The 25139-nt window shown below is 39.9% G+C and overlaps 2 protein-coding genes and 1 non-coding gene across 3 annotated transcripts; all 3 read right to left on the bottom strand.

Annotated features, from left to right (window-relative positions):
- Window positions 1-3948: 3948 nt before the first annotated feature.
- Window positions 3949-6433, bottom strand: LOC130698091 (nudC domain-containing protein 1-like). The gene is made up of 8 exons (XM_057520900.2): window positions 6000-6433; window positions 5759-5944; window positions 5571-5697; window positions 5229-5504; window positions 4814-5172; window positions 4621-4746; window positions 4330-4543; window positions 3949-4270 (listed from the first exon to the last, which is right to left on the bottom strand). The coding sequence occupies exons 1-8, from the start codon at window positions 6267-6269 to the stop codon at window positions 4026-4028; spliced, it is 1803 nt and encodes a 600-aa protein (XP_057376883.1). The 5' UTR covers window positions 6270-6433; the 3' UTR covers window positions 3949-4025.
- A 546-nt stretch (window positions 6434-6979) lies between these two features.
- On the bottom strand, window positions 6980-7051 carry Trnad-guc (transfer RNA aspartic acid (anticodon GUC)). Its single transcript has one exon. It is a non-coding gene; the product is annotated as a tRNA-Asp (tRNA).
- Window positions 7052-8148: 1097 nt separating this feature from the next.
- LOC130698201 (vitelline membrane outer layer protein 1 homolog) lies at window positions 8149-9117 on the bottom strand. Its single transcript, XM_057520976.1, has 3 exons — window positions 9057-9117; window positions 8682-8939; window positions 8149-8602 (listed from the first exon to the last, which is right to left on the bottom strand). The coding sequence occupies exons 2-3, from the start codon at window positions 8909-8911 to the stop codon at window positions 8311-8313; spliced, it is 522 nt and encodes a 173-aa protein (XP_057376959.1). The 5' UTR covers window positions 8912-8939; window positions 9057-9117; the 3' UTR covers window positions 8149-8310.
- Between the last annotated feature and the right edge of the window lie 16022 nt (window positions 9118-25139).

The raw sequence follows: 25139 nt of genomic DNA, 5'->3' as shown, positions 1-25139 counted from the left end.
AAGCGTTTAAGTATAAACCACTTAAAGGATTACACACAAAACTGTTTAAAGTAAGTTTCACAAGTAAAAATGTTTTGTATTGATTTGGTTTTGGTTTGTCTTTTTAGGTAAATAGTCGTAACAGATCGGAAATGAGGTTTCAGAATGAGGCTGGATTTTATTTAAACTGACGTTTGGAAACACGATTGGAATTACCCATGAAAAGAATAACATTAGCTAGCGTAATGGTATTTGACGTACATAAATTGAAGTGCATATCTGGGCTCCCTTCTTTTCTGTAGCCCCGTTTCCCCTTGACTCATAATAAGCCCGTAGGGGGTCATGCCCCTACTGTACGGTATATATAAAAATAACATATACCGAGGTTTGGAGGGCTCTGGCCGGAAAGGGGACGTGGGGGTCCGCTTAGTCCGATGATGTGTTCACGGAGGGCGACGTGGCTACCCACAAATCCGAACTAAAGGTTAATCGCTCCTGTAAAAATGTTCCATATCTTCGGCTCTTCTTCCGGCTTCTCTTAGCCAATCACCGGGTAATCTCCCCGGTGGGTCAACAAGGCAGTGTCTCCCCCTGCCTGGGTTGACGGCAACTTTTGAAAGGGCTATTGTGCCTTTTTAAAGTTGCAAAAATAATTCTAATGTGCAGAGAATTGTCAATAAATTTTTTTTTATAGAATAATTTTTTCCAAAATTTGTTTCTTTCACTATCTGTGTTCGCTTTGTTCACACATTACATTTATCAGTTTTTTTTTTATTTAGCTTGCTCAATTCATCTGTATTGTTTTTGCCACCTCTGATAGTAAGCATTGTTTCCATTGGGTTATCGTTGACCTGTAATTATTCAATTATTATTTATTACACTCTTAGAATTCTTCAACTTAGATTCAATGAACAACATGTAATACCTGGATATTTTCTGTAGTAATTTTGTATTTGTATTTTGTTTTACTCGAATGGGAACCGATCCCAGAGATTCAGCGTGCAACGCCGATGCTATACCATTGATCCACGAGTCATGTTATCTAAAGTTGTGTTTTTTTGTTTTAAAACAATCATCAAAATTATTCTAAGTGAAAATGGGATGTCCGTTAAAAGCAAAAACACAACTCAATCTAATATGACTCGTGGCTCAATGGTAGAGCATTGGCGTGATAAGCCGAACGTAAAGGGTTCGATTCCCCAGAGAGTCAAAATTTAAAAAATCAGAAGTATTAAAACGCTTTCACGTATGTATCAAAGTTATCAAGGTTTATACATCAAATGTGCATTATCTGTATGATAAATGAAAAGTGAAAGTATTCCGAAGCTTTACAACCAAATAAGTACCACAGCAATATAAGTCAAAAGATAATTTACAAAAATATTGTTTAAAATAGTTTTTTATTGACAATCCTATGCATAATACAATTGTTTTTGCAACTTTTGAAGGGATATATAAACACTTACAAAAGTTGCCGTCAACCCAGGCAGGGGGAGACACTGCCTTGGTTGACCCACCGGGGAGATTACCCGGTGCTTGGCTAAGAGAAGCCGGAAGAAGAGCCGAAGAAATGGAACATTTTTACAGGAGCGATTAACCTTTAATTCGGATTTGTGGGTAGCGACATAGCCCTCCGTGAACACATCATCGAACTATGAGGACCCCCACGTCCCCTTTCCGGCCAGAGCCCTCCAAACCTCGGTATATGTTATTTTTAAATATACCGTACAGTAGGGGCATGACCCCCTACGGGCTTATTATGAGTCAAGGGGAAACGGGGCTACGGAAAGGAAGGGAGCCCAGATATGCACTTCAATTTTTAAATAATTAATACCATAATACGCGAGAATACACAGGCGACTGATGGAGGGAAATTCAATTCCGTACTTCAAATTATTATAACTTTACGTCATCACATCCCAACCAGAAACCTTTGCGGGTTCACTATTGCTATTAATCTAAATTAAGAAAATAAAACATAGATAAGCATAAAACATTCTTATTGATATAGCTTACATGGTACATAAATTCATCATCTGCCATATTCCTGTAGATTCCTGGCAGGAGCTTCTAAAAGGCTATGCAGTTGCAAATGATCACCATAGCCAAAACTTGAATACGAAAGTTTGGACGAACCCTTCGTGTTGGCCACAGAGATCTTCCATGGGCTTTCCGATTGGACGTTCCATGCACCATAAAAAACAGAAAGGTTACAAAGTTGGTTGTTTTGATCACTAAACGTTAAGGTAAACAATGTACCTGGTCTCGGCAGTCTTGATAGCAATTTCCATTATAACCTCATAACACCTCATTTTATGGAAAAAGAACTTGGTAGGCATCAGTTCAGAATAAAAATTGTTGCATTCAAATCTTTTGACAGGTGGGATTTAGGAATGTCGCCTTAGGAAGTGCAAACCACGATTTTCAAAACCATTAAATGCTTGTTAGCCATTGAAAGATTGCTGGCTGACGCAGGCATTCATCTAGGACATGACTAATGAGCTGTTTCATGCATACAGCTCTTTTTTTTTTAAATCCTCTCCAGGATGACATGAATTCCAGCCGTTCTACACACATATCAGCACTTAGTGATATATCAATTAAAACAATTAAAATAGTACCACCTTTTAATGTTTTTGACTCCATGATTCGTCTTTGTTGCAATTGGGAAGGCAAGGCAACTGGTCTATGGTGATTTATTCATCACACTTGTTGTAACTGTTGTCCCAATGTATCAGCTTTTCTGTCAACAGTAGTTTGCTAATACGACATTGACGATTAAAATTAGAAAACTTAACAACGATTAAAATTAGAAAACTAAACAAACTCAGCGAAAAAGCATCACCAGGGGGTAACATCTTGCATGTTGACGAAGAATCCTAGGTTTATCATGTACCACATGGCAGAATATCCACGTTGCCTGGATGGCGCAATCCTTTGCGTAATCACACAAATAATAAGTAAAACATATTGAATTGAAACCAAATTTAAATGAAGTTTTACCAAACAGCCGGCTAGCACCTCGGAATTCCAAAACTACGCTTACACATTCGTATCAAGCTTTTCCAGCATGTCTCACCTTTGGCATTTGCTTGCTTTTTGCTGGCATTTGTTCCGGTTGCTGTCACCATCTACCGACCGTTAGATGGCGATAGCAGGGAAACTGAAAAAAAAGGCCGATATTTTTTTTTGGGGGGGGGTAAAACGGATTGCCATAATTTGCCATCTATCGGTCAGATTTCTAGCTAATTCTCCACATAGACTCACCAAATATTTCGGCTGCATCCCGCTAGCTGCTGTAGCGTACTGGCACGCTAGCATTGTGTCAAATATTCGATATATTTCAAAAACGATTTACTTCATGAAAAAAATACCAATTTACCTGGAATCAGCATTCAATTTTTAGTATATGCTCTGATACTCAACCAATTCCGATGAGTGTCAGTTTTTGCAGGAAAAAATTTTAAGCCCGACGGAATAAGCCCAGCCCAAGGCCTAAGAAAAGTCGGGCTTATTGAGTCGGGCTTAAAATTTTTTCCTGCAAAAACTGACACTCACCGGAATTGGTTGAACATCACAGTATACACTCAAAATTGAATGTTGATTCCGGGAAAATTCCTATTTTTTTCATTGAGTTAATCTATTTTAAAATACACCGAATATTTGACGCAATGCTAGCGCGCCAGTACGCTACAGCGCTAGCGCGATCCAGTAGATATTCGGTGAGTGTATGTACAGAATTAACTAGAAATATGACCGTTAGATGGCGATAGCAGTAAAACACAGAAAAGATCTTTTTTTTGGGGGGGGGGACGGACGTGCCATATACGCCATCTACTGAGAGAAATATCGAAAAAAATATCAGTTGTTTACTATATATCATTTAGAAGGACTCCCTATCGGGAAATTCAACCGAAATTTTTTCTCAATAGAGATTTGCTTTGTTGTAAAATTTATGAACTAAAACTATGAAATTAACAAAAATTGCATTTGGATCAGAAAAGGTATTGATTCAATTACAGGAAGCAACTGAAAGATTAGAGGTTTCAATCGCTATTTACACGAATAGCAAAAAGAGACGACGATGTCAGAAGAAGCAAAAAACTGTTTGTCGCCAGCGCACCCAGACATTCTTCTGGACTATCGATATTGAGAACTTGTTGACGAGCAATGTTACCCACCCGTCGGCCTGTAGGTCGATGGACCATTTCCACTCCAGCCGAAGTGCAAGTCGATTGGCGGTATATGTAAACATGACTGAAGGCATCGCACAACGCTGCGTACGTCATATCTACAGAATTTTAAACATTTTAGTGGGACTGAACAGAAATTTTTGCTAAGGTTTTTTACTAGGCGGTGCTACGGTAAATTTCCGTTGCTCCTTAGAAGCCTGGATGTAGCCCAAGGCCTGCAGTGCAGCCGTGTGCAAGCATCCCCAGGATTGTTCTAGTTCGTCGCCCATAGGCTGCCAAATAAGACCATCGACGTCGTGACGTAAACAGAAGGCTGGTGCCAACCCAGGAGCGGACTGAGTAAAAAACAGAAGCTGTCCACTCAGTATTGCCTGTAAAAGAAAAAATTATGCAGCGTAAAAGCCATTTTCCTTTCAAATGAATTCGCGCATCGTAGCTTCTTGCATACTTTGTGTGTGAATTCGTTAGTTTCTCCATCAAAACGAAAAATACACGACTCATCCATGGGCATATCATCACATTCCTCTAGTTGTTCACTGCTGAAAACAGGAGGTCGACCACCGCTCTCTGCTTGCTAAACAGAAAATCAGGGATTGGTGACGTGGCGAAACAGATAACCAATTTAACAGGCAATTCAATACCGTTTCTTTCATGCCCATGTTAATTACGCTCTCATAATCGGCGGCTGTTTCGGGGTCCAGGACTTTTCGACCACGAAGATCACTTTGGATAAGATGATTCCAACTCAGTGACTTGTCAACTTTTGATAAGATAATCTCCAGTTTCCCATCCGACAGTGTCCACGTACTGGACTCGACCGAAATGGGATGAGCCAACTCGCCAACCAAATATGTTTGATTTTTATACACAACTTTCAATGCCTGACTTTCAATTTTAACGACCAAATCGTGCTTCGACGTCTGTTTGTCAAATGTTATCCATACAGTCACTTCCTCTGGGCTTTCCATCCAAGTGTAGGCAATCTTAGTTTCGGCTTCATCTAGGATAGCATATGAAAATAAATTCCAGTTTAATGAAAAGTGCAATTCCAAATACCTTCCGTTGTTGTGCTATTTGCTAACGGCGTAGCCACATCCTTGTTCGAATCGAATATAATGCCAAGAGGTTCTCGGGCAATAAGGCACAGCGCTTTACCAGGGCTCAAAACAGAAGCGTAATCTAAGCCGTGAGGTATAGCTAAACGTTTGAGTTGCTTGAAAGACCAATGTCCGTCTACATGTTCATACTGCACCCATTCCAAACAGTTAATGAATGGAGTTTCCTTCTCACTGCAACCAAAGACAGACAGGGCAACTTGGCTTTCAACTTTATCTGCAGTTAAATAATTTTATAATGAAACATTTTTTCTTGAATAATAATACACCGTAATAAACATACCAAGAGACTCAACTTTAAGGGCCAGAATAGAAAGGGTCTCTGATTGATTACTTTCTATAGTATTAAGCATTGAATGGGTAATCTTAAATGGTTCACTTTTGCCGAGAGCTTCACTAGTGAGTTTGGCCTTAAAATAACAGAGGAACAATTAGATAGGATTCATTACGTTAACACATGTATGTATAGACCTGCCACAGATGAGAATTTGTTGGGGTGCGCACACCTGTGTCTAAAATATGTAAGACACCTCCTCCATCAGTCACAACTGCAAGCTCTGGCCCAGCAAAGCTTAAAGATGCATTAAACCAACCATTTCTACTTTCAAGATGCCGTGGTATTTGCCAAACTGATTTGAATTCTGGGCTTTGGCTAACCTGTAAAACTTTTTATTACAAAAATGTAACTGGAGAAATAGATTATTTAAGTAACCAAGGAATGCAGGTTAATCTTGAAGATTTGCAGGTCTTTCGATATAAAAAAGGCAATTTCATCATGCCAAGGGTCATCAATCAAATGATTGTGCAACCCAAAAGTTTTCACGTGTTGAAAGGAAAACTGTTCATCATTTGGCTTTAAGTGTTCCACAGCAACAGGTACGTCATGTTTGTAAACAGGCAATGAATTCAAACTCAGTTTGTAACCTTCGAAGGTAGGATCTAGTAAATCTTTTCGCGGGCGAAGTTCAAATAACTGTTCCATTTTCCTTCGTGATTATTTTGTCAACGATAGGCCAGTATCACAACTTGATTGCTGAAGAGCAACGCGGAATTTGAAGAGTTAGTACAAATCTGACGATTAATGTCGAGAAAACATGGATATCCTTTGTTTTCCCTTTGACGAACGATTCGAAACGTCTTTTGCATTGGCATAGCAGAAGCGCCTAAACGGTTGTCATGGTAATGACGGCATTTGGCAGCAATTCCAAATTTAAAAGACTTTCTTTCAAGCTATCATGCTTATTACAGTTTTTTTTTATTGCTCAATAAACGGTGTCATATTTCCAATGGGGAAATTACTACGGTAAGCTAAATGGTCTTTTCGATGGTAATGGCAGCAGTACAATTATTTGACAATACGTTGTATAACGAGGGTGCCAAAACCGAAAATTAACCTGAGCGACATTGTTTAGTTCTTATACATATTTTTGGGAATCTCCCCAAGTCTTAGCAATCGTATTAGCTGTTGAGGCCTTTTTGTTTGTAACTTTGTTTCTTCTGCGTTTAGCAATTGGCAGTTTAAAAAATTTCCCTCCACACGACAAATGTATAGGTAACACTAAAAAGTCCCTAAGGTTTTTGGCTTCTAAATTATATCGGAAAAAATAGCTAATTAAAGGTTTCAATCGCTATTTAGACGAATAGCAAAATGAGTCGAAGCTGGTCTTTTCAACCACACGGATGAAAAAAGACCTCCCCGACGGGGAATTGAACCCCGGTCTCCCGCGTGACAGGCGGGGATACTGACCACTATACTATCGAGGACCTATTGTAATATTCCCCCAGGTTTTAGAAAAAGAGCTAACGCATTTTGGTATCTAAAACCCTTTGAGCTGCAGGAATGCGCATTCATGACGGACAATTGTTTGCTATGTGACTTTCGGTGTTAAATAATGCTCAACTCGGACTAATTTTATTTGTGTTCCTAATGTTAAATAAAACTCTTTTGCATCTACTGAATCTTACAAAACTGAATATGCCGATTCACTGTGATACAACGTAATTTTAAAGATTGTTGACAGTCGGGAATCAAACTAGTCCCCGATGAAGATTTTTTCTTTTTTTTTTTTAAGAAAATAATAAAATTATATTATTAACTTCTTACCCCAGCCAAGTTTTCTTTCAGAATTTTTATTTATTTACTTATTTATTTTTACTTCTTCTGTTCTACAGCAATTTTGTTTTGTCTTCTCGACTTTGATTCCAGAGACTGTATTTTTTTTAAGCTCGTGAGCTCAAAGTTTTCCTGTTTTTTTTTTTGGAGCACTCAGCGAATTTCACAAACCCTTCCAAACTTCAATTTTTAAAAACAGTATTTTGATGGGAATTTAATGATTGTGTCTTTACCCAGAAATGTGGGACTGAACCGTTGGTTCTTGTCTAGATTGCAGATGACGAACAATGTCTTTAACTCTTTCGAAACAGGCATTTGCATAGGTCAACAGAAAATTCAGGACATCTGACCGATAACTGATAGCCATCGCGCTGTCTACTCAGTTACAACAAGCGAGCCAAACTCTCATGTTGGTCTCGAATTCTCACTGGACAATCTTCCGTCTCCCTACTCCGCTTTCTTCTGGCACTGACGATCACGCCATGATGGATAGGATTTCTTTGATCTCTGGTCGCCTAACAACATTCTCTACCGTTCTAAAGCAAGGAAGCGAAATGCAAAGCTGGTTACATTTCCATAAAACGGTTGACGATAAAATCATACCTAACCACTGTCGAATCGGTTTACGCATGCGAGATCTAGTCCTTCGTATAGGCTAGTACACGTCAGATGAAGTTGCAGACGACGTAAGACGAGCCTTGGCGAAAACGTATAATCGACGCCATTATGACTCTTGAACGTCCATTCATTTCCACGGCAAATGAAAAATGTGTTTATTGACCCAAAGAAGTTCGTGACATTTTCTCTCAAGCAAAATGCGTTCAAACCCCAGACGATCAAAGCCTTCACCCAACGTAGTTGAATCAACATTTATCAGGAGCCATTCAAGCCTGTAGCCTACACGTATCATCTAGCAACATCTAAATAAAACATCATTGAGAGCAGTGTCGTCACCAGCACCTTGACGGCCTTCGACGCGTGTTTTCAGACCACAGATGCCCGTGGGACATTCAGCAGACCAGGCCATCCAACCGCCCCAGTGCGTACCGTCTCCGGACAATATTTGGCCGTTGCTGCACTTGCAGTTCATATTGTTGGCTGCTGTGTCGTCTCCTCGTCCTTGACGGCCTTCCACACGCAGTTGGCACGACGTCAGGAAAGTATTTGCCGGGCAGATGAATTCGTTACCGAAACCTCCCCAGCTGACTCCAGTGATATCGGTACATCATTAGAATTTTTACAATGGCATAAAAAAAAAAGACCGAAAGACACGAGACTTACGGTCCTACGCTTGACGAAACCCACGAATTCGATTGACATTTGAGATAAATTCCATTTAGGGCCGTGTCGTCTCCCCATCCCTGTGGCCTTTCAGTTTTTAATTTGAAACCGATTGCGGGTGCATTGTCGGGACAGCATTGAAACAGGCCCCAGTCCCCCCAGTAAATGGCGGCAGCGTTCGGGAGCAAACCCGAGCAACTGAAGATTATCAGAGCAATTGGCAGAATCATGCTGATGGCCGGTTTTTTTCTTTGGTCACTTGAAAAAAAAAAAATTGAATGTAAACTGCAAATCGTACATCACACATGGTTCAACAGAAAAGCTAAATGAAAAAAGAGTTTTAAAAAGGCTGCCAGATGTCAGTCGGTAACTCACCAAGACAAGTGATGCAGTGATTTGATTATGACTAATCGAATCGAGGACCATGAAAAATGCACGTTCCTTTAACCGTTTTTATATCAGCTACTATTTATTCACTGAATGATACTACAGCAGATGTTTTATATGTACCATCCCCTTCGTTACTCAAAACTGTGTAATCTGAACGTCCCCTCCCTCCCAAAACAGGTTGAACCATTTTGATTAATCGGCCACCTGCCAAAATAGTTTTATCAGGTGGACACGTAACTGCGCACGCAGATGCTGATTAATTTTGCTATTAGCTTTCATCTGAAAGCAAATTCGGCCACTTGTCGGATTCTATACTCGTATGTTGTTTACACTACAACACACTCAGTTACCCACCTGGCAGCTTTCCCCACAAGTGTGCAATAACTATTGGATGTTGAATCGATACCGTGCACACAATGATTACCATATGAAATATTGATTTCTTACTGAGTTTTAGTTTTATCGTGTACTCCATTGGTGATGGTTTGAATTTGATCTTTTCCACTGATTAGTGCTCAATAAAAGTTAACCACATTCGAATTTTGAATTCGTTATTGAAACGTCCGCTAATAATATGAAATTGTTTGCAATAAACGACGTAGACGAACGTAGGAAACCCTTTAATAGGAATAAACACGTTGCTCAGAACACATCTAATGCGGAATTCATAGATGATAATTGGATCAGTGAACCACGATCGTTCGTGAATTACCTTAGCTACACGATTCACGTTGTCCTAAAGGGATTGTAGTAGGCCTACCTTTAGCGGGAACGCTACGTAGGTCTTGATGGCTGATGACACCGTAACAGTTTGACGAAGATGTTATCGTACAATGGAGGTTTCGTAATGTCCAAGCGAGTCCAACGAACGATCTGGTTACCAGGAACAAATACTAGCAAGCCGGCGTTAATACGATGTCGAGTGCTCGCAGATTTACATATCACATCGTTTGGCTTTCATAGTTCCCATCCTACCGACCCATCCATTATAGGTAAAGCCCTCCGTTTGTGTAACACATACTTCAGCTTCCACATCCACAACACACACACACATATCCCATGCTTCACACTCGAAATACCACAGAAATCGAATTGGCCAACTGCCAAGAACCATTTACGATACTGCAGTAACACAACGTATTCACTTTAATCGAAAATGGAAAACGTGAAAATGGTAACAGACAGTCTCTCCATCGCTATTTAAACTTAACGATTCGCGTCACACGTTTGGCTCAAACGCACCACATTCGCACTCCAAATGTTGGAAGTAAATTCTACTGTATTATGCCATCGTTGCGCGAACGAAGCTCAGGCAACAATGGCACAGGCAGAGTGGAATGAAAGTTGAGCCATTGGAGTATAAGATAATGTGTTTAGAGTTAGGGAAAGGAAACTATTTTGCATCCAAGAGAAACGAACGCCCCTTTCTTTTCTTTTTTTTTTTTTTTTTTTTACGAATTTTGCGTTCCATTACCCTAAAAAATGCCACTTGCAGGTGATGTGCAAGGACGCAGGTAAAGTGTGGAGGATAGGCGATCATTTTTTTTTTAAAGAAAGGAAGGGGTGTAGAAAGCGAATACATCAACATTCAAACGCCAGGTGACGTACCCTTGGGCTTCACCCACGTACACGATATCCGACTTAACTCAAGTAACATCGTTTCCAATAGTTTTATTCTCTCATGATATAAGTTCAACCAGAAGTGTTGATTCGTGATGGGTGGTCTCGTTTACATGTCACTCGTATCACATGAACTGTGTATACCCCCAGTCTCAGGTCAGATGCGTTGCGGTCATCGATACGTCAGTCTGTGCACATCCGACGCCGAACAACAAACTGAGACATTCAAATTGAAAAGAAGAAGAGAGGAATAAAAATAATAATAAAAAAAAAACAGGTAAAACCACTGTAGCCTAAAAAGGAAAAACAGCGACGGTTGTTTAGTTACAGATTCCCATCGCACACAATAAGCGAATCAACCATAATGCGACCTCAACTCTTGTCATGCATGAATTCTTTTCATGTTACACACACCACACAGACAGTAACGTATAGACGTGCCGTGTGTTTGGCCGTATTCTATAACCTTCCTCTATTCAGTTGGGAGCCCTGCACAATAGACGGGGCGATGTTTGTTTGAATGGACACGAAAACATGCTACCTCGAGACCCGTCCAACTATGACCGACGTATCATTCGCTATTCAACTTGGGCAACGAAGGTGATCGTTCGTTATGCCATTTCGCTGTTTTCCCCCTTTTGAACGTGTAGTTTCTCTGATGCCATACCACAGCTACCGTGCACTATGTCAGAGTGTAGGGTTTCTGCGTCTTCATTCCGACAAACATTCCAGGGCGATTGTATTTTTTTTTTTTTTTTCCGGTTTATGCTTGTACCTTGATGAGATGTTATACAATCTCCTGTTGTACAGCCAATCTTTTTGCTTCGGTTTCGATTTTCCTTTGCGTCCGGTGGTCCATTTCAAACGCATAAAAACGCATCCGTTTGAATAATTGTCTTCTAGATGGCTCTCTCACATTTGAAAAAAAACAAAACAAAAAAACATTGAACAAATTTGAAAAAGCAATACAGATCAAAGAAAATAGCCCCGAACTTCGAGAAGGGTCAGAAGAGGCTCTCAAAACAACCGATTGTTTCTTTTCTTTATTATTTTTCTTTGGTTAGAATATTTACGATGTTGACCTTTAAAAATAAATAAATAAGAAAAAAAAAAAAAAAAAAAAAACGACATGGACATGCGAAATTTCGTCAAGTCACATTCACAATCAGTTCTACGACGTAGTTTGCTCTCTTCATAAACGGGACGTCACTGACCGATGTTTGCCATGTTTCGTAGTCAGTGACGACCATCATTTTCAATAAGCCCATTGCGTAATGATGCCCACCTGTTGGCAGTGGTGTTAAATACAAGAAGAAGAAGAAAAAAAGAGGGTAAGGGGATGGCAATGAACTCGACAAATCTCAGCATTTTCTTCCAAAAATAAATCGAACAAGACGAAGCCAAAAAAAGCGGTCGCATCCTGTTGCCAAGATTCGAGAGTCGCATCACGACGCGGCCCTAGCGCAAAGCAACCCCGTATTTAGCGCTGTTCAATTTTTCTTTGGGTCTCCTCTTCTTCTTGTATTTCGCCCTACCTGCAACGAGTGTCGGAGCACCTGAAAAAGAAAAAAAAAAGAAGGGACCAAACCGCCAGTTCACCACCACCGCCTCTTCTCCTTATATTCATTATATATCGTTCCAAGTGGATGAGCAGCCCTTGGACCGGATGTGGGTCTCTCTCTCTCTCTCTTTCTCTCCCTTTTCTTTCTTTTGATTTTATACGTGCGTGTGTGTGTGTGTGTGTGTGAGTACATAGGTAGAGTTCCCTTCTGCTTTTTTTTTTTTTTTTTTTCTATCTTCTTCTTCTTCTTCTTCTTCTTTCATTTTTCTTTTCCCGCTTTTCGACCATCGTTCGTTTTTTTATTTTCTGTGCGGGCAACACCGAGATAATCATTCAAGTGTTACGGCGTCCAGCTTTTTGCTGTCTGATTGGGACTGAAAGAAACCCCCCCCCCTCACCCATCTCTCCTAGTTAAACAACTTGTGTGAAGAGATTTAAATAATACGCTCTGCCAGTTGTTTTTTTTTTTTTTTAAATTTTAGAGTCCTTGGGTTTTGTGTGTTGTTTTTAGCCAGAAGGTGGGTCAACCAAAAGTTCAAATGACCCGCGGAAATGGAAACAGCTGGAGGGCACGTCGGATGATTGCCCGTAAGAATTGTAAAGCTCCATTTTTTATTGTTTGGTCGTAACCATTTTTGAAAAAAAAAAATAAAAAATAGAATACGAAGCGACGCGAAATGGAGAGGGGCCAAAGCCAGGTTCACGAAGGAAATGAAGAAATTCGTATATCAATAAACGCGAGATGGGCCCTCGTTATTTCGAAAGAGCGGATGAGTTTGCGTTAAAAGGAAATGATTGGTTCGCACTTGCGTGATGCACACGCCATCCGGAGATGTTTGCCAATCGATTTGCGGTTTGATGAAGTTCTCGTTTGTTTCGCTCTCAACCTTTTTTTTTTTTTCTTTTGTTTCTAGGTCACACTTTTGATTTGTTGGCAAAATAGAACCCGTAACGCAATTGCTTTGGAACTCCCTGCTGCGTTATACGCCGATTGACCATTTGAAAATCAGACCCGCTTTTGCTCGCAGGTGACTCATTACGGTCCGTTATTCCTACGCGTTTGATGACTCCATTTTTCATTTTTTAAAATGTTTACGAGCACATTTTCATACGTTTTTTGCACCCCCCCCCCCCCGACAGAGCCACATCATCACCTTCTTGACACCCCCTTCCAAAAGAAATATGAACATCTTTGATCGAACTTGGTGACCTCTATAAATTCAATTCTTTGTTGCTCTTTGATTGCGTACAATTTCTCGACGGGGCTAATCGGCCGAAAAAAAGGTTGAGACTCTAAGAATGTCCATTAACGGGCAAAGACGAAAGGGGCTTTCATTAGTGGCGAATGGCAATCACGCCTTCCATTTTCGAGCCGATTTCTCAATCCGCATCATTTGTTCGACGACAACGCGTGACTAGTCAGGTGAAACAAGCGCCCAAAAACGAACAACGTCTTCTGTTTATATTTTTTTTTTTTTTTTTTTTTTCTTAAATTATTATTCATTTTTTTTTTTTTTTTGTGGCATGTTTATCTACTGCGCTACTGGACATGCAAATGGCCAAAAACAAACTCAAAACCGGTTGCATGTCGTCAACTGGATCTCGTTGAAAAATCAATTCTTATTCTGGTTTTGAATTGTTCGTGATTCGTTTTTTTTTTTTTAAATACATGTTTTCGTCTGCTCTGAGACGCGCGTGAATTCACGTGCGGTTTGAGATCAACTGATCAGCTCCATCGGTTATGTCAGTCATTGGAACACTGTACCCCGATGCGTCTATTTTGTTTTGTATTTTTCACGTGTAACTTCAAATGTTGGTCTCATTGGCCCTCTTTTTTTTTTTTTTTCTAAAACTCGTGACGAACGTCATTCATCTGTTAACCGAAAAAAAAAAATGAGTTAGACAATAGAAGAAAAAAAAAAAACCAGCGGGAGAAAATGTGCAAACTCAAAAACAAAAAACAAACGGAGGACTCAATTTCCAGCTGTTCTGCATAACGCGTGTCCTACATACGTCATCCGTTTCATTTTCTTTTTTTTTTTTTAAAGAATAATAAAAATTACATATTTAAACAACAACAAAAATCGGTTGACGAATATGAGGGTCTACCAGCACCAGTTAAAAAATTCGTTTGACGGCGTTTGTTAACGTCCCTCCAATGACTTGCACAAGGCCACTGGAAAACGGTTCAGTTCACCCCCGGAATTATCAAATATTTTCCGCTGTTTTGTTGTTTTTTTGTTTTTTTTGTACGTTCGTGCATCCATAGTTTTGCGGACATAACAACGAAAATATATTTTAAAAAAAGAAAAAAAAGGAAAGCCGGGATCGCGAACGATTGTCTGATTGATTTCAAGGTCTCTTTCCGCACCGCCAACCCGATAAATTCATTTCTTACCTTCGCGTAATCGCTTGCATTCCGGTGTGACCCTTCACTCTCGGCTTCGTGTTTTTCTTTTCTTTTTCTTTTTTTTTTTTATTGTTTGTCTCTTGCGTTTCTAAATATACGTAACAAGACTCTCCATCTGCTATGTGTAGTCGTGCGTCTCATTCACTTCGTTTTTGTTTTTTTATTTCAAAACTGAAACGTTTGGCGCTCGAGAACTTTGAAGGTTAACGTTTTTCAAACAGGTGACATTGCCATGTAAAATAAGAGCTTTCAAACAAAAAAGAAAAAAATTCAAAATCTAAACTTCTACTGCAACATTTCGAACGCAAAAAAAAAAAAAATGTACCCCCGACATTTTGTCCATACAAATTTTTGCTCGCCATTTTTTTTTTAAGTTCATCGCTGAGCTTAACGAACGCGTTTTGTTTTGATGATCGATCAATCATGATGACAATTAAATAATTAATTATCATTTATTTTTAAATTTAACCTAATTCAATCATCATTAGTGCCGTGTGTGTGTCTCACTACAGTCCGCCCACCGAGTTTCAAAAGAGAGAAACGAGAGTTCCACAAAAACCAGTCGCCAGTTATGACTAACGCTGCCCGAATGTTGTCATTAGTCAACTCTAATGGCACCTAAGATACCCAAAATTATAAAAAAAAAAAACAGATTTATTCTTAAAAAACTAAAAAAAATTGCATGGCCGTGACTCACGATCGAGTTTTTGCCGGGATTTTTGGACGATCGCTTTCTGCCTGGTTTTTTTTTTTTTTTTTACACAGCTGGATAGGGTCCCCCGCGTGTGTCTGTGCTGCCGATACGATCGAAATCTGTAGCTAGCTAACACCTGGAAGAAAAAAAAAGAAAAAAAAAAAATCCTGTGCAAAAAAAACAAACAAATCAAACAGCCCCGATCGTCCGTGACTCACCCGTTGCGTGACAAGCAAAACCCAATCATTTCTAACCCTAATATTATATCGCCCAAAAAAAAAAAAAAAAAAAAAAAAAAAAAAAAAACCACGGGCTTTTTAAATGTCTTTATTTTCAAAACTTTGAAAATGTCAGCAAAAAAAAAAAAAAAACTGAAGGTCTGTGTAAAAAAAAAAAAAGAAAGAAGAAAATGTGATGACGATGTAATTAGAGGAATTATTTCCCTGGACGAGTGGAATGTCATCCGAATAACAGACGGTTGGGAGGGGAAGGGGGGGGGCGGACGGACGGACGGAGCGACATTCTACAGTGAAGACATGTCGGCCAGAATATCGTTGAACCCCGTCGTGAAATCGCTGACGTCCGACCGTGTTGTCGCGCCATTTCGGCGGTCCGCTAAAATAAAATAAAATAACAACCAACAGTTGCGCGTTCGGTTCCCTCCCTCTCCCGTTTTTTTTATGATCATTTTTTTTTTTTTTTTTGTTCCACGAGTTCATTGAACAGAAGAAAAGCGTCGTGCGCTTGTCGTGACACGCCGTTTGTATTGCCATTTCCCTTACCGTCTTTTTCTTTTTGTTTTCTTGTTCTCCTTCTTATTTCTTTTGGCTTCCGTCTCCGCTTCCTCCCCCCCCCCTCTCCACTACCCGATTTCATAATGGAGAGTGGGTGGGGGGAGGTGGTTTTTATTTATTTATTTATTTTTTTTTTTTTTCTGTTGTTGTTGTAGTACTGTAGTGCTTTACATTGTAAAGTGTATATTTCTTATACACGCTACTGATATACATACAAAGAACCTTCCAACAGGTAGGGATAGATCCAGGGGAAAGCCAAGTCCTACCCTCCCTCGGGCCGTCTTCCATGCGGTTGGCTGGGCAAAAAAAAAAAGGAGAAGGGGGGGGGGGCGAGGAGGGAAGAGAGAAAAAAAGGGGAGGAATGAAAAGAAATAGAAGAAGAAGAAGAAGAAGAAGGAAACCACTGCTGACTGCTCGCAATCTTCCCAAGCCCTGAGGTGAAACGAAGGAAGGGCAAAAAGTGCGGAGAACTCGATGGCCCTCATTTCCAGCAGAGTCGGCTGCCCGTCAGGACGTGTATCGCAGTTTGGTCGCGCTCTTTCCTAAAAAAACATTTCGAATTTCTTTATTGTTCTTGTGTTTGCCATCGTTCACTTTCGTGCCGCTACCTCAGTGAAATCTCGTGCCTTTTCGTTTTAAAGGCAAAATCAAAACGAATGTCACACGGATCGATTGCGAGTGACAGTTCGTCACATTGAACCGCGTGTGTTGTACTCGTTTTTCGTTGGGGGATACAGTTCCGCGTGTGTGCTGTTTCGTGCCTTTTAATGTGCGTGTGCATTATGTATTAATTGGTGATCGTTCGCGTTTATTCAAAAAATATTCAACGCGCGCAATTGGATTGTGCGAAAAAGAAAAACATAATTTTTTTTTTTTTTTTTTTTTTTTTTTGCGGAAGGGCCGCTAGTAATAAATTTACAATCGATCGGCCTCGGCCGTAAGTATGATTGGTCGGCTGGATTGGCCCGTCCGGAATTGATAGCTGACCGCCCTTCAAAGAAGAATTTAATCGTGCGCGAATATTTTGCGCGCTCGCATTCGATACGTTTGCAATTTTTTTTTATTCGCATCTTGTTTTGTTTTTGTTTTTTTTTTCCCAATGGATAAAAGACACAACGTCATGTCTGTCGCGCAAAGCTACGCCATCCTCGTCGTCTGTGCTTTGCTGGCCGTCGACATCGTCCGCGCCGCGTCCGTCATCGAAGAAAGAGGTGAGTCTCAAGCCGAAATCCTATCACAGGGATCGCATGCAAAAATCAATCAGAACATCAAACCCCCCCCCCCCAAATAATCGGGCCTACCTTCATTTGCATACGTCCACGTTCGTCAAAGATGTACGTGATTTCCTCTACTTTTCGCTTTCGTTTGGCAATGATGGAAGAGTGCGGGATATTTAGTAAGTTAACTAAATGAAATAACAATGGACAGCTCATCTCGATGCTCCGTCACGTTTCGTTTGATTCCGTACCTCCCCCCCCCCCCCCCTTCCTCCCCTGGTCTTTTCAAAGAACCTTTGGGCCGTCGATTCGGATCACCTTTTGTTTCTTCTTCCCAGTGTTCGGTGCGCGTCGCTTCGAGAACGATTTCTTAAAGCTGGAACTTTTAATAAAAAAAAAAAAAGGGAAACAGAAAATTTGAAAAGAAAAACCGTTTCGGATGCCTGAATCCTATCACAGCGGCACAAAACAAATTTCAATTTCTCTTGCAACTCTTTTTTTTTTTTTGTTTTTTTTTTTTATGATTTGAACTTGTCCCGCCAACACTGCGCATTGGCTGTTGAGTTGAATAAATCAAACAGAATATCACAGGGGAGGGTAAATACAAAAGAAAACAGGAATGGTGGATGATTGAAGTCGGTGATCTATCGGATGTCGTTCAGTCCAGTAAGAAGGCCGACTTCATTATGCGCAGCCGTGTATCGTCTATATGGACTTGCCCTACACCTCCTCCCAGTACTTTTGGTCTTCTTTTCAATTGCACTGGAACGTAATCCCCTCATCATTTGTTCTCATTTTTTTTTTTTTTTTTTTTTTGAAGTGTTATAGTCTCTAGCATGGGAGACACTTTGCATCCCCCCTCTCCCACCTGAATAAAATCAAATGTATCCATAAATAAAGGCGGCACACGAAAAATGAGCTAGGAAGACGTTCCATTGTCGAGTTGGCATACGCACACAAGAAGTAGTTCTTCTTTCTTACTACTTCTTTTTTTTTTTTTTTATAGCCACCCCCCCCCCACCCCCCTGCACTTTAGGGAAATAAATCGTTGCTGGCTCACCTTGGCTATAGAACAACCGAACTTTGCGCTTCCAGTCTAATTCCATTCAGAAAAAGAAGAAGGTAGATATAAGAAAGAAAGATAAAAAAAAAAATCGGGTGTAGGCTACGTGTGTGTGTGTGTGTGTGTGTGTGTAGACGAGGGAGAGAAAGAGGAAGAAGGTGACTTCCAACCGCGAGCTCCCGGAGGCTCCCTCTCTCTCTCTCTCTCTCTCTTTGGTTTGGCTTGGCTTTTTTTTTTTTTTTGCCCATTCCCACCTTTACCTGAGGGCTCTCCCTCCCCCTTTTTTTTTTTTATTTTCTATTCATTTTGAAGAGGAAGAAAAAAAAAAAAAAAAAAAGGTAAGAGAATTTTCAAGTAGGAAAGGTGGTAAGAAGGGAGGAGGGTGAAAATGAGTGGGAGGCTCATAGAAAAAAAAAAAAAAAAAAACTAAGAAATACGTCCGACAATGAAAAATAAAAGACTAGGACAAGCTCGACTGCGTCCTCTTTGTACACCAAAAGAGGAAGGGGGGTGTCGAAAAAAAAAAAAAAAAAAAAAACTTTCTTCAACAAGGTGGTGGAATGTTTCCAACTCCATTTTTTTTTTTTTTTTTTCAGTGTTCCAGAAAATGGGAGAAACAACCCCCCCTTCTCTCCTTCCTCGGCGAGCCTCGTTTCATTTTCTTTCCAAACTCAAGCGCTGACCTTTTTTTTTTTTTGGAACATTCTCTTTTCGCTTCTCCGATCGTCTTACGTTTCTATACGCCATCAATAATATATTAAAAAAAAAAAAAAAAAAAAAGAGGTGTTGGGTGAACGCATATTCAGATGACAGGGGGACTTCTAGCCAACGTCGATCACGTGATGGATGACGTCTTTGACGCTGCGCGCTAACCTGGAAGAAAAATCTTTTTATTTATTTTATTTTTTTTTTTTTTTTTTTCAAAACGAAATGCGATCAATGGATAGACATCGTGTATTTCGATTCTCTTTTAAAAAAAAAATGGGAATTGGAAAAAAAAAAAATAATAATAATAATAATATGGCGAAGACGGACGTCGGTGGCCGCAGCCCGCAGGGCGTGGTCGCTTCAAAAACAAAGTGACAGGTGGTAGGCAGGGCCGCTCCTCTTCAAACAAAAAAAACAGTGGCGTGTTCCTTTTTTTTCCCCATTTTTTTTTTTCTTGGACAAGTAGAAGAAGAAGAAGAAAGAAAAAAAAAAGAGGGGGAGGGGAAACAATGGGTTTTGCTCTGCTTGTCGGTTGAAAGTACTGAACTGCACACACGAAAATAAGCCGCCACTAGACAATCAGAAATAAATAATAGAACTAACTCTCGTGTATAAAAAATATATATATATATATATATGGTGATGAAAATGAACTGGTTGGGAGGAAGGGGGGGGGGGGTTAGGTTGAAGAGGTCACGGCGGAAGGTTTTTTTTTTTTTTTTTTTTTTTTTTATTTTCTATTTATTTATTTTTATGGAGGAGCAGCCCAGCCAGTTAGGTAAAGCTCCGTGTACTCGTTATGTTTTACGACATTTCTTTTTTTTTTTTTTTTTTCTTTCTTTTGTCATGTCGACTTCGTTCGTTTTCTATTCTCTCGTCTTTTGTTTTTTTTTTTGTTTTTCCCGAGCAACCGCCTTTTGTTGCGTTACCTTTCCCGTTGTTGTTGTTGTTGTTGCGCTATTTTTTTATTATTTTTTACAGCGGAACGTTATGGCGAATCGCCCGCGGGTACGGACACAAACCGAATGGAACAATTTCATTTGATTTTTTTTTTTTTTTTTTTTTTTTTTTTTTGCGAATAACAAAAATATTATTTTTTGTTATTTGGCAACGACGCATCTGGAACATCAACTCAATGAAATGAGATTTATTTATTATTATTATTATTTTTTTTTAATCAAACATAGACGTCCGTCATCGATGACCGACCGAGATTTTTCTTTTGCTTCCGGTGCGGAATTACGGCGACACGACATCCGTTAGTGTTTTTTTTCTTTTCATTTTCGTCCCATCTTTACGTGGGTTGAGATTTAATGGAGGACATGTCTCGGACGCGACAGTCAAGTCCGTCCCCACAGCCCGTCGAAGAAGCGCCGTACGCGCACACAGACACACACACACACACACACACACACACACACACACCAATACAGCTGGAACGTAAAAATGCGCGCGGCTTCCAATTCCGTGAGAAGGTTCCCACGTCCTTCGGGCGTCGGAGTTCCAGTACGCCCTCAACATATCCCCCCCCCCCTTCTTTCTTGCCACCCCCCTTTTTTTTTCTTCCTCTCCACCCACGGCGTCTCATTTTCTGCACCATCGTTAAAAAAAAAAAAAAAAAAATGAATCCGGCGCTTGTTCCTGTTACACCGTTGCCAATTCATTGCGCATTCCGATAGAATCTCGTATCTGAAACCATTGCGATAATGAACACAAAAATGAACAAGACGCCTCCAGTTCCAAAACACACACACAAATTATGGGGAGGGGGGGGGGGGGAGATTCTTTAAGAGTTTTATTTCGGAAGCTTAAAAAAAAAAAAAAAAAAAGAAGATTTTCACGATACCGGAAATCTCTGTCGATGATGTTTCTCTTTCCACTCCGGTTTATCTTTCCTGTATGCGTTTTTTTAACCAAACAAATTATTCATCCGCCACTTTGCGAACAGATGGAAGGCAGGAAAGATGAAGTGTCCCTTTTTTTTTTTTTACCCGGAAGGCTGGCATCAACTATCTGTTTCTTCCGTTTTCATCTAGCGATTCTTGATAGCCGTCACAAATCATGGTTCTTCAAATCACTCCTTTTTTTTTTCTTTCTCTTTAAAAAAAAAAAAAAAAAAATATCACTTCCTGTCTCTTGGGTTGACGCTCTTCCGGGAGGAGGCTGTTCTCTTTCCCACCGCATAGCCAAAAGGCCAAACATAAACGAATGCCCCCAAAAATCCCGCACATCCGCTTCGATGTGCAACCAATAGATGCGGGTTGTGTTGTTTCCGATCATCAATAACTCGACATCTCCTAGCTGCCCCTTCTGCCTTTTCATGTTTAGAAAGAAGAGAAAAAAAAAAAAAAAAAATGATAAAAGAAGAGCGGATGTACGCGTCTAACCGATAGAAGAAAAATGCGTGCTGTAATGATAGTGGCGACCCGACGCTCACAACACGCCACAATCAACCGGAGGCGGAAAAAAAAAAAAAAAAAAAAAAAAAAAATCGTCCATTTTTTTTTTTTTTTTATTATTATTATTTTCTTCGTTATTGCGGTGCAGTGTGATGATACCCCCGTGCGCTCGTGTACACGCTGCAAGACACGTACGTAGCAAATAGTTAAAGTCCTTGGTTCCTTTTTTTTTTTTTTTTTTTTTTTCGTGAAAAAAAAAAAAATAGAGAATAATCATCATAATAACAACAACAAAGAGAAATAAGAAAAGAAAATAGGTGGGCGAAGTATTTCTTGAAAGAAAAAAAAAGGGAGCCTCGACGTTAAAAGGAGACCGGGTTGTTGAGGTCATTGCGTTAATGGCAGGAAGTCAGCAGTCACGGTTTTTTTTTTTCTAGTATAGAACTACACACTCGTGTGTGTCTGTGTGTACGTTGCGTTCGTTGCGGACTACACCGGGTATATAGAGAAGAATGGGGGGGGGGGAGGAGGACGTATATATATATATTTATATATATATATATTTTTAAAATTCCTTATGTACGACACGCAGCGCCATGGCCGTCCACGCATATCAGATAATGAAAGAAAAATCAAGGAATTGTTTTTTTTTTTTCTTTTGTTTCGCTTAAGATTTTTTGGTAATGACATGAGCTTCAAACCATATCGTCCTAGTATAACATGGAACACCATTTTGAAGTTAGAGAAGGGAAAAATGAGCATAGAGCATTCGAAAAATTGCTGTGCAAGGGGAAAATAGAAAGATGAAGGCCCCCTTGTCATTCAATACGTTTCTCCGCCTCTCACCAATCTGCATCGCGCACACATTTCTTGATTTTTTTTTTTTTTTTTATTATTATTATTTGGAACTGGAAAAACACCCCTCCGAGTCGTGTTCCAACCGCCATACAGTTCGAATTTCGACTCTCCTTACACGATGAGGCCCTCAACGTCGAAATGGCTTGTCAAAAAAAAAAACGCAGTCTTTCCGCGCGCGTGTGTGTGTGTGTGTGTGTGTGTGTGTGTGGGAAAAATCATCTTCCCTCAAAACTTCTTTTGTTCCAAACAATAGAATAGAATTTATTTTTTTTCTTTCTATTGTTCTTATTATGCCGACGACGGTTGCACTTTAAAAGAGGGAGAATTAAAAATAAAAAACGGTCGTATTTCTGAAGCAATTAAAATTTGAAAAAATAAAATATTTAAATTCACGTTAAAAGAAATCCAACCGTCATAGATCACGACTGCGTTTTCTCTTGTAACACATCCTGCGGTATGTTTTTTTTTTTTTTTCACTTGATACTGCACGAGAGATGGGATAAGCTACGCAGGGGAAACGCCCTTTCAAGTTCGATGTCTTGTTAAGGCGAAACGATCAAACGAAAACGGGTGGGAAGGGGGGGGGTTGTTGTTGTACATGTGCGTCGAATTCGACAGGAGGATGCAGCACTCCTTGATTTAGAGAGCTCGTCTCTCCCTTTTTTCTTTCTTTTTTTTTTTTTTTCCCTCCGATGCAAATGAGCAGGGCTGGAAACGTTCATCGCAACAGCAAAACAGGGAAAGATAAATAAAACGAAAACGACGTCGACGACGGATATTAAAAAAAAAAAAAAAAAAAAAGAGACCCCCGATCCCTTCGACTCATTAAACGGGCATCTCGTTAGCGAGTCGACATTTTACACGTAGTCATTTGTATATAACTAACATACACACACACGCACACAGAAAATGTAAATTAATGAAACAGATTTCGAGTGGAGCTTTTGAAAGAGGAACATCGGGGAAAACATGTGAACATTTTATATGTGATAGCCACTTGTAGGAGCATCGCGTAAATCAAATGGCAAGCGGAAGCCTTCATTATCATTCGACTCTTAATGAACTTCCAGCCACTCCGTGTCCCCTCTTCTCAGAAATGGAAGAAAATGAGGAAAGAAGGATGTCTAACATGTGCGCACGGAGAGAGAGAGAGAGAGAGAGCATCTTCAGCATGAGGGTTAAAGGTTTTTCTTCTACTTTCAGTGCTCTCGTCCGTGGGAAAAAAATATGTCAATGGTCTTTATTATTTTCTACTGGACCTGTGACATCGAGAAGGGGGACTCTTAGGCCCTCAAAATAAAAAGACACTAGCAAAGAGAGAGGGGGGCCTTTCCAAATATAGTTGTCTTTCGAGTTTAATGAATTTGAAACTCATTTTTTTTTTTTTTTTTTTTGAAGAGAAGAGGGACAGATGTCGTAGTAAAAAAAATTAAACTTCGGAGCGGAGTGTCCAGTGGCAGTTGATGGGGAAAAAAAAAAGGGATAGGCTCGAGAGTCACAAGAAATCGGATCGCTTGTCAACGGAAACCTGCCGGAGTAAAAACGAATTCTAAAGAACATCTTCGGCGTCTTCGAGTTTCAACACACACAGTCGCTTTCCCTTGAACATGAAAGGTCCTTCTCCCCCCCCTTGTTTCGAAGGAGAACAAGCGTAGCAAAAAAAATATTGTAATATTCATGGAGTCCCCCCCAATGTGTTTGGGGGATACGCTGCATTGGCCGTTGTGGAGAGATCCGGGAGCGTCCGGCCTGGGGTTGCGTGTGCACAATTGAACCGAAGCGGGTGATTTGCCTCAGGGCGTTGATCACGCTAGAACGCACAAACATAAACATATTTTCAGTCTCCCCCCTTTTCTTTTTTTTTTAGTGGCGTCTTTAGAAAAAAGAAAAACAACTTCCTAATTTGAAGGTAATACCAAAAATGGTGCGGGCCCATTTGTCTGTAAAAAGAGGTTGTCTTGTCTCCGACAACGATTTCCACCAATCAATAACGATCGACAACATGGGGAAAAAAGAATTACATTAAAAAAATAAAATAAAATAGAAATAAAAATGAAAATAAAACGTTGAAAAATACTAAACGGAACAAAACGAGCCAAGTCAACTCGATAAATCAAAGCGCATGCGCAGCGGCCCAAAAACAAGAAAGCAAGTTGTCAATCCAATCAGCTGTTTTTTTTTTTTTGTTTTGTTTTGTTTTTTTGTTTTTTTGGGTTGTTTGTTCCATTTTCGTAGATCTCCCGTTTTCCCCCCTTTTTTTTGTTCTTATTTTTCGTGGAACAAATGAAACACAGCCGCCATTAGAGCGCAACTATCGCAAATCATTCGTTTCAAATCGAACGGATTCTTTGTTTTTTTCTTTGTGTTTTTCTTTATCTTTTTTTTTTTTTTTTCCTTACAAATCGTAGTAATTAAGATCATCGTTTGTAGAGCAGGCCATTGGCGTGATTTTGCGTGAATCTATTTTGCGGTTTTTCTTTTTTCTGTTTTGTTATATCAAAATGTCTTTTGATTCGCAGAAACTGGGTGTCTGCCGGCTAGTAGAAACACATACGGGAAGACGAATGTTAAGGGGGAAACATTGGAAAGAAAGATAGAAATTGAGGTCGATGCCAGCGATGCTGATGAATGGGCGAAACCAGAACGAAGCGAAAGAGAGCGAGAGATGTGGAGGAGCCCGAGCCCTATTGTTTTGTTTGCGAAAGAGATATTTCTTTATTTTTTTTCTAACTCTTTCTGTTTTG

The sequence above is a fragment of the Daphnia carinata genome, chromosome 10, assembly GCF_022539665.2.
Source record: "Daphnia carinata strain CSIRO-1 chromosome 10, CSIRO_AGI_Dcar_HiC_V3, whole genome shotgun sequence".
Lineage (NCBI taxonomy): Eukaryota > Metazoa > Arthropoda > Branchiopoda > Diplostraca > Daphniidae > Daphnia > Daphnia carinata.
This window is presented reverse-complemented; position numbering and strand designations above follow the sequence as displayed.

Coding starts and splice junctions, on each gene's coding strand:
- LOC130698091 (XM_057520900.2), bottom strand. CDS start 6,269: ATGGAACAGTTATTTGAACTTCGCCCGCGAAAAGATTTACTAGATCCT. Junction 5,698..5,758: donor CAAATTCTCATCTGTGGCAG/GTCTATACATAC, acceptor TGTTATTTTAAG/GCCAAACTCACTAGTGAAGC. Junction 4,544..4,620: donor CTAACGAATTCACACACAAA/GTATGCAAGAAG, acceptor TTTCTTTTACAG/GCAATACTGAGTGGACAGCT.
- LOC130698201 (XM_057520976.1), bottom strand. CDS start 8,911: ATGATTCTGCCAATTGCTCTGATAATCTTCAGTTGCTCGGGTTTGCTC. Junction 8,603..8,681: donor GTTTCGTCAAGCGTAGGACC/GTAAGTCTCGTG, acceptor CACTGGAGTCAG/CTGGGGAGGTTTCGGTAACG.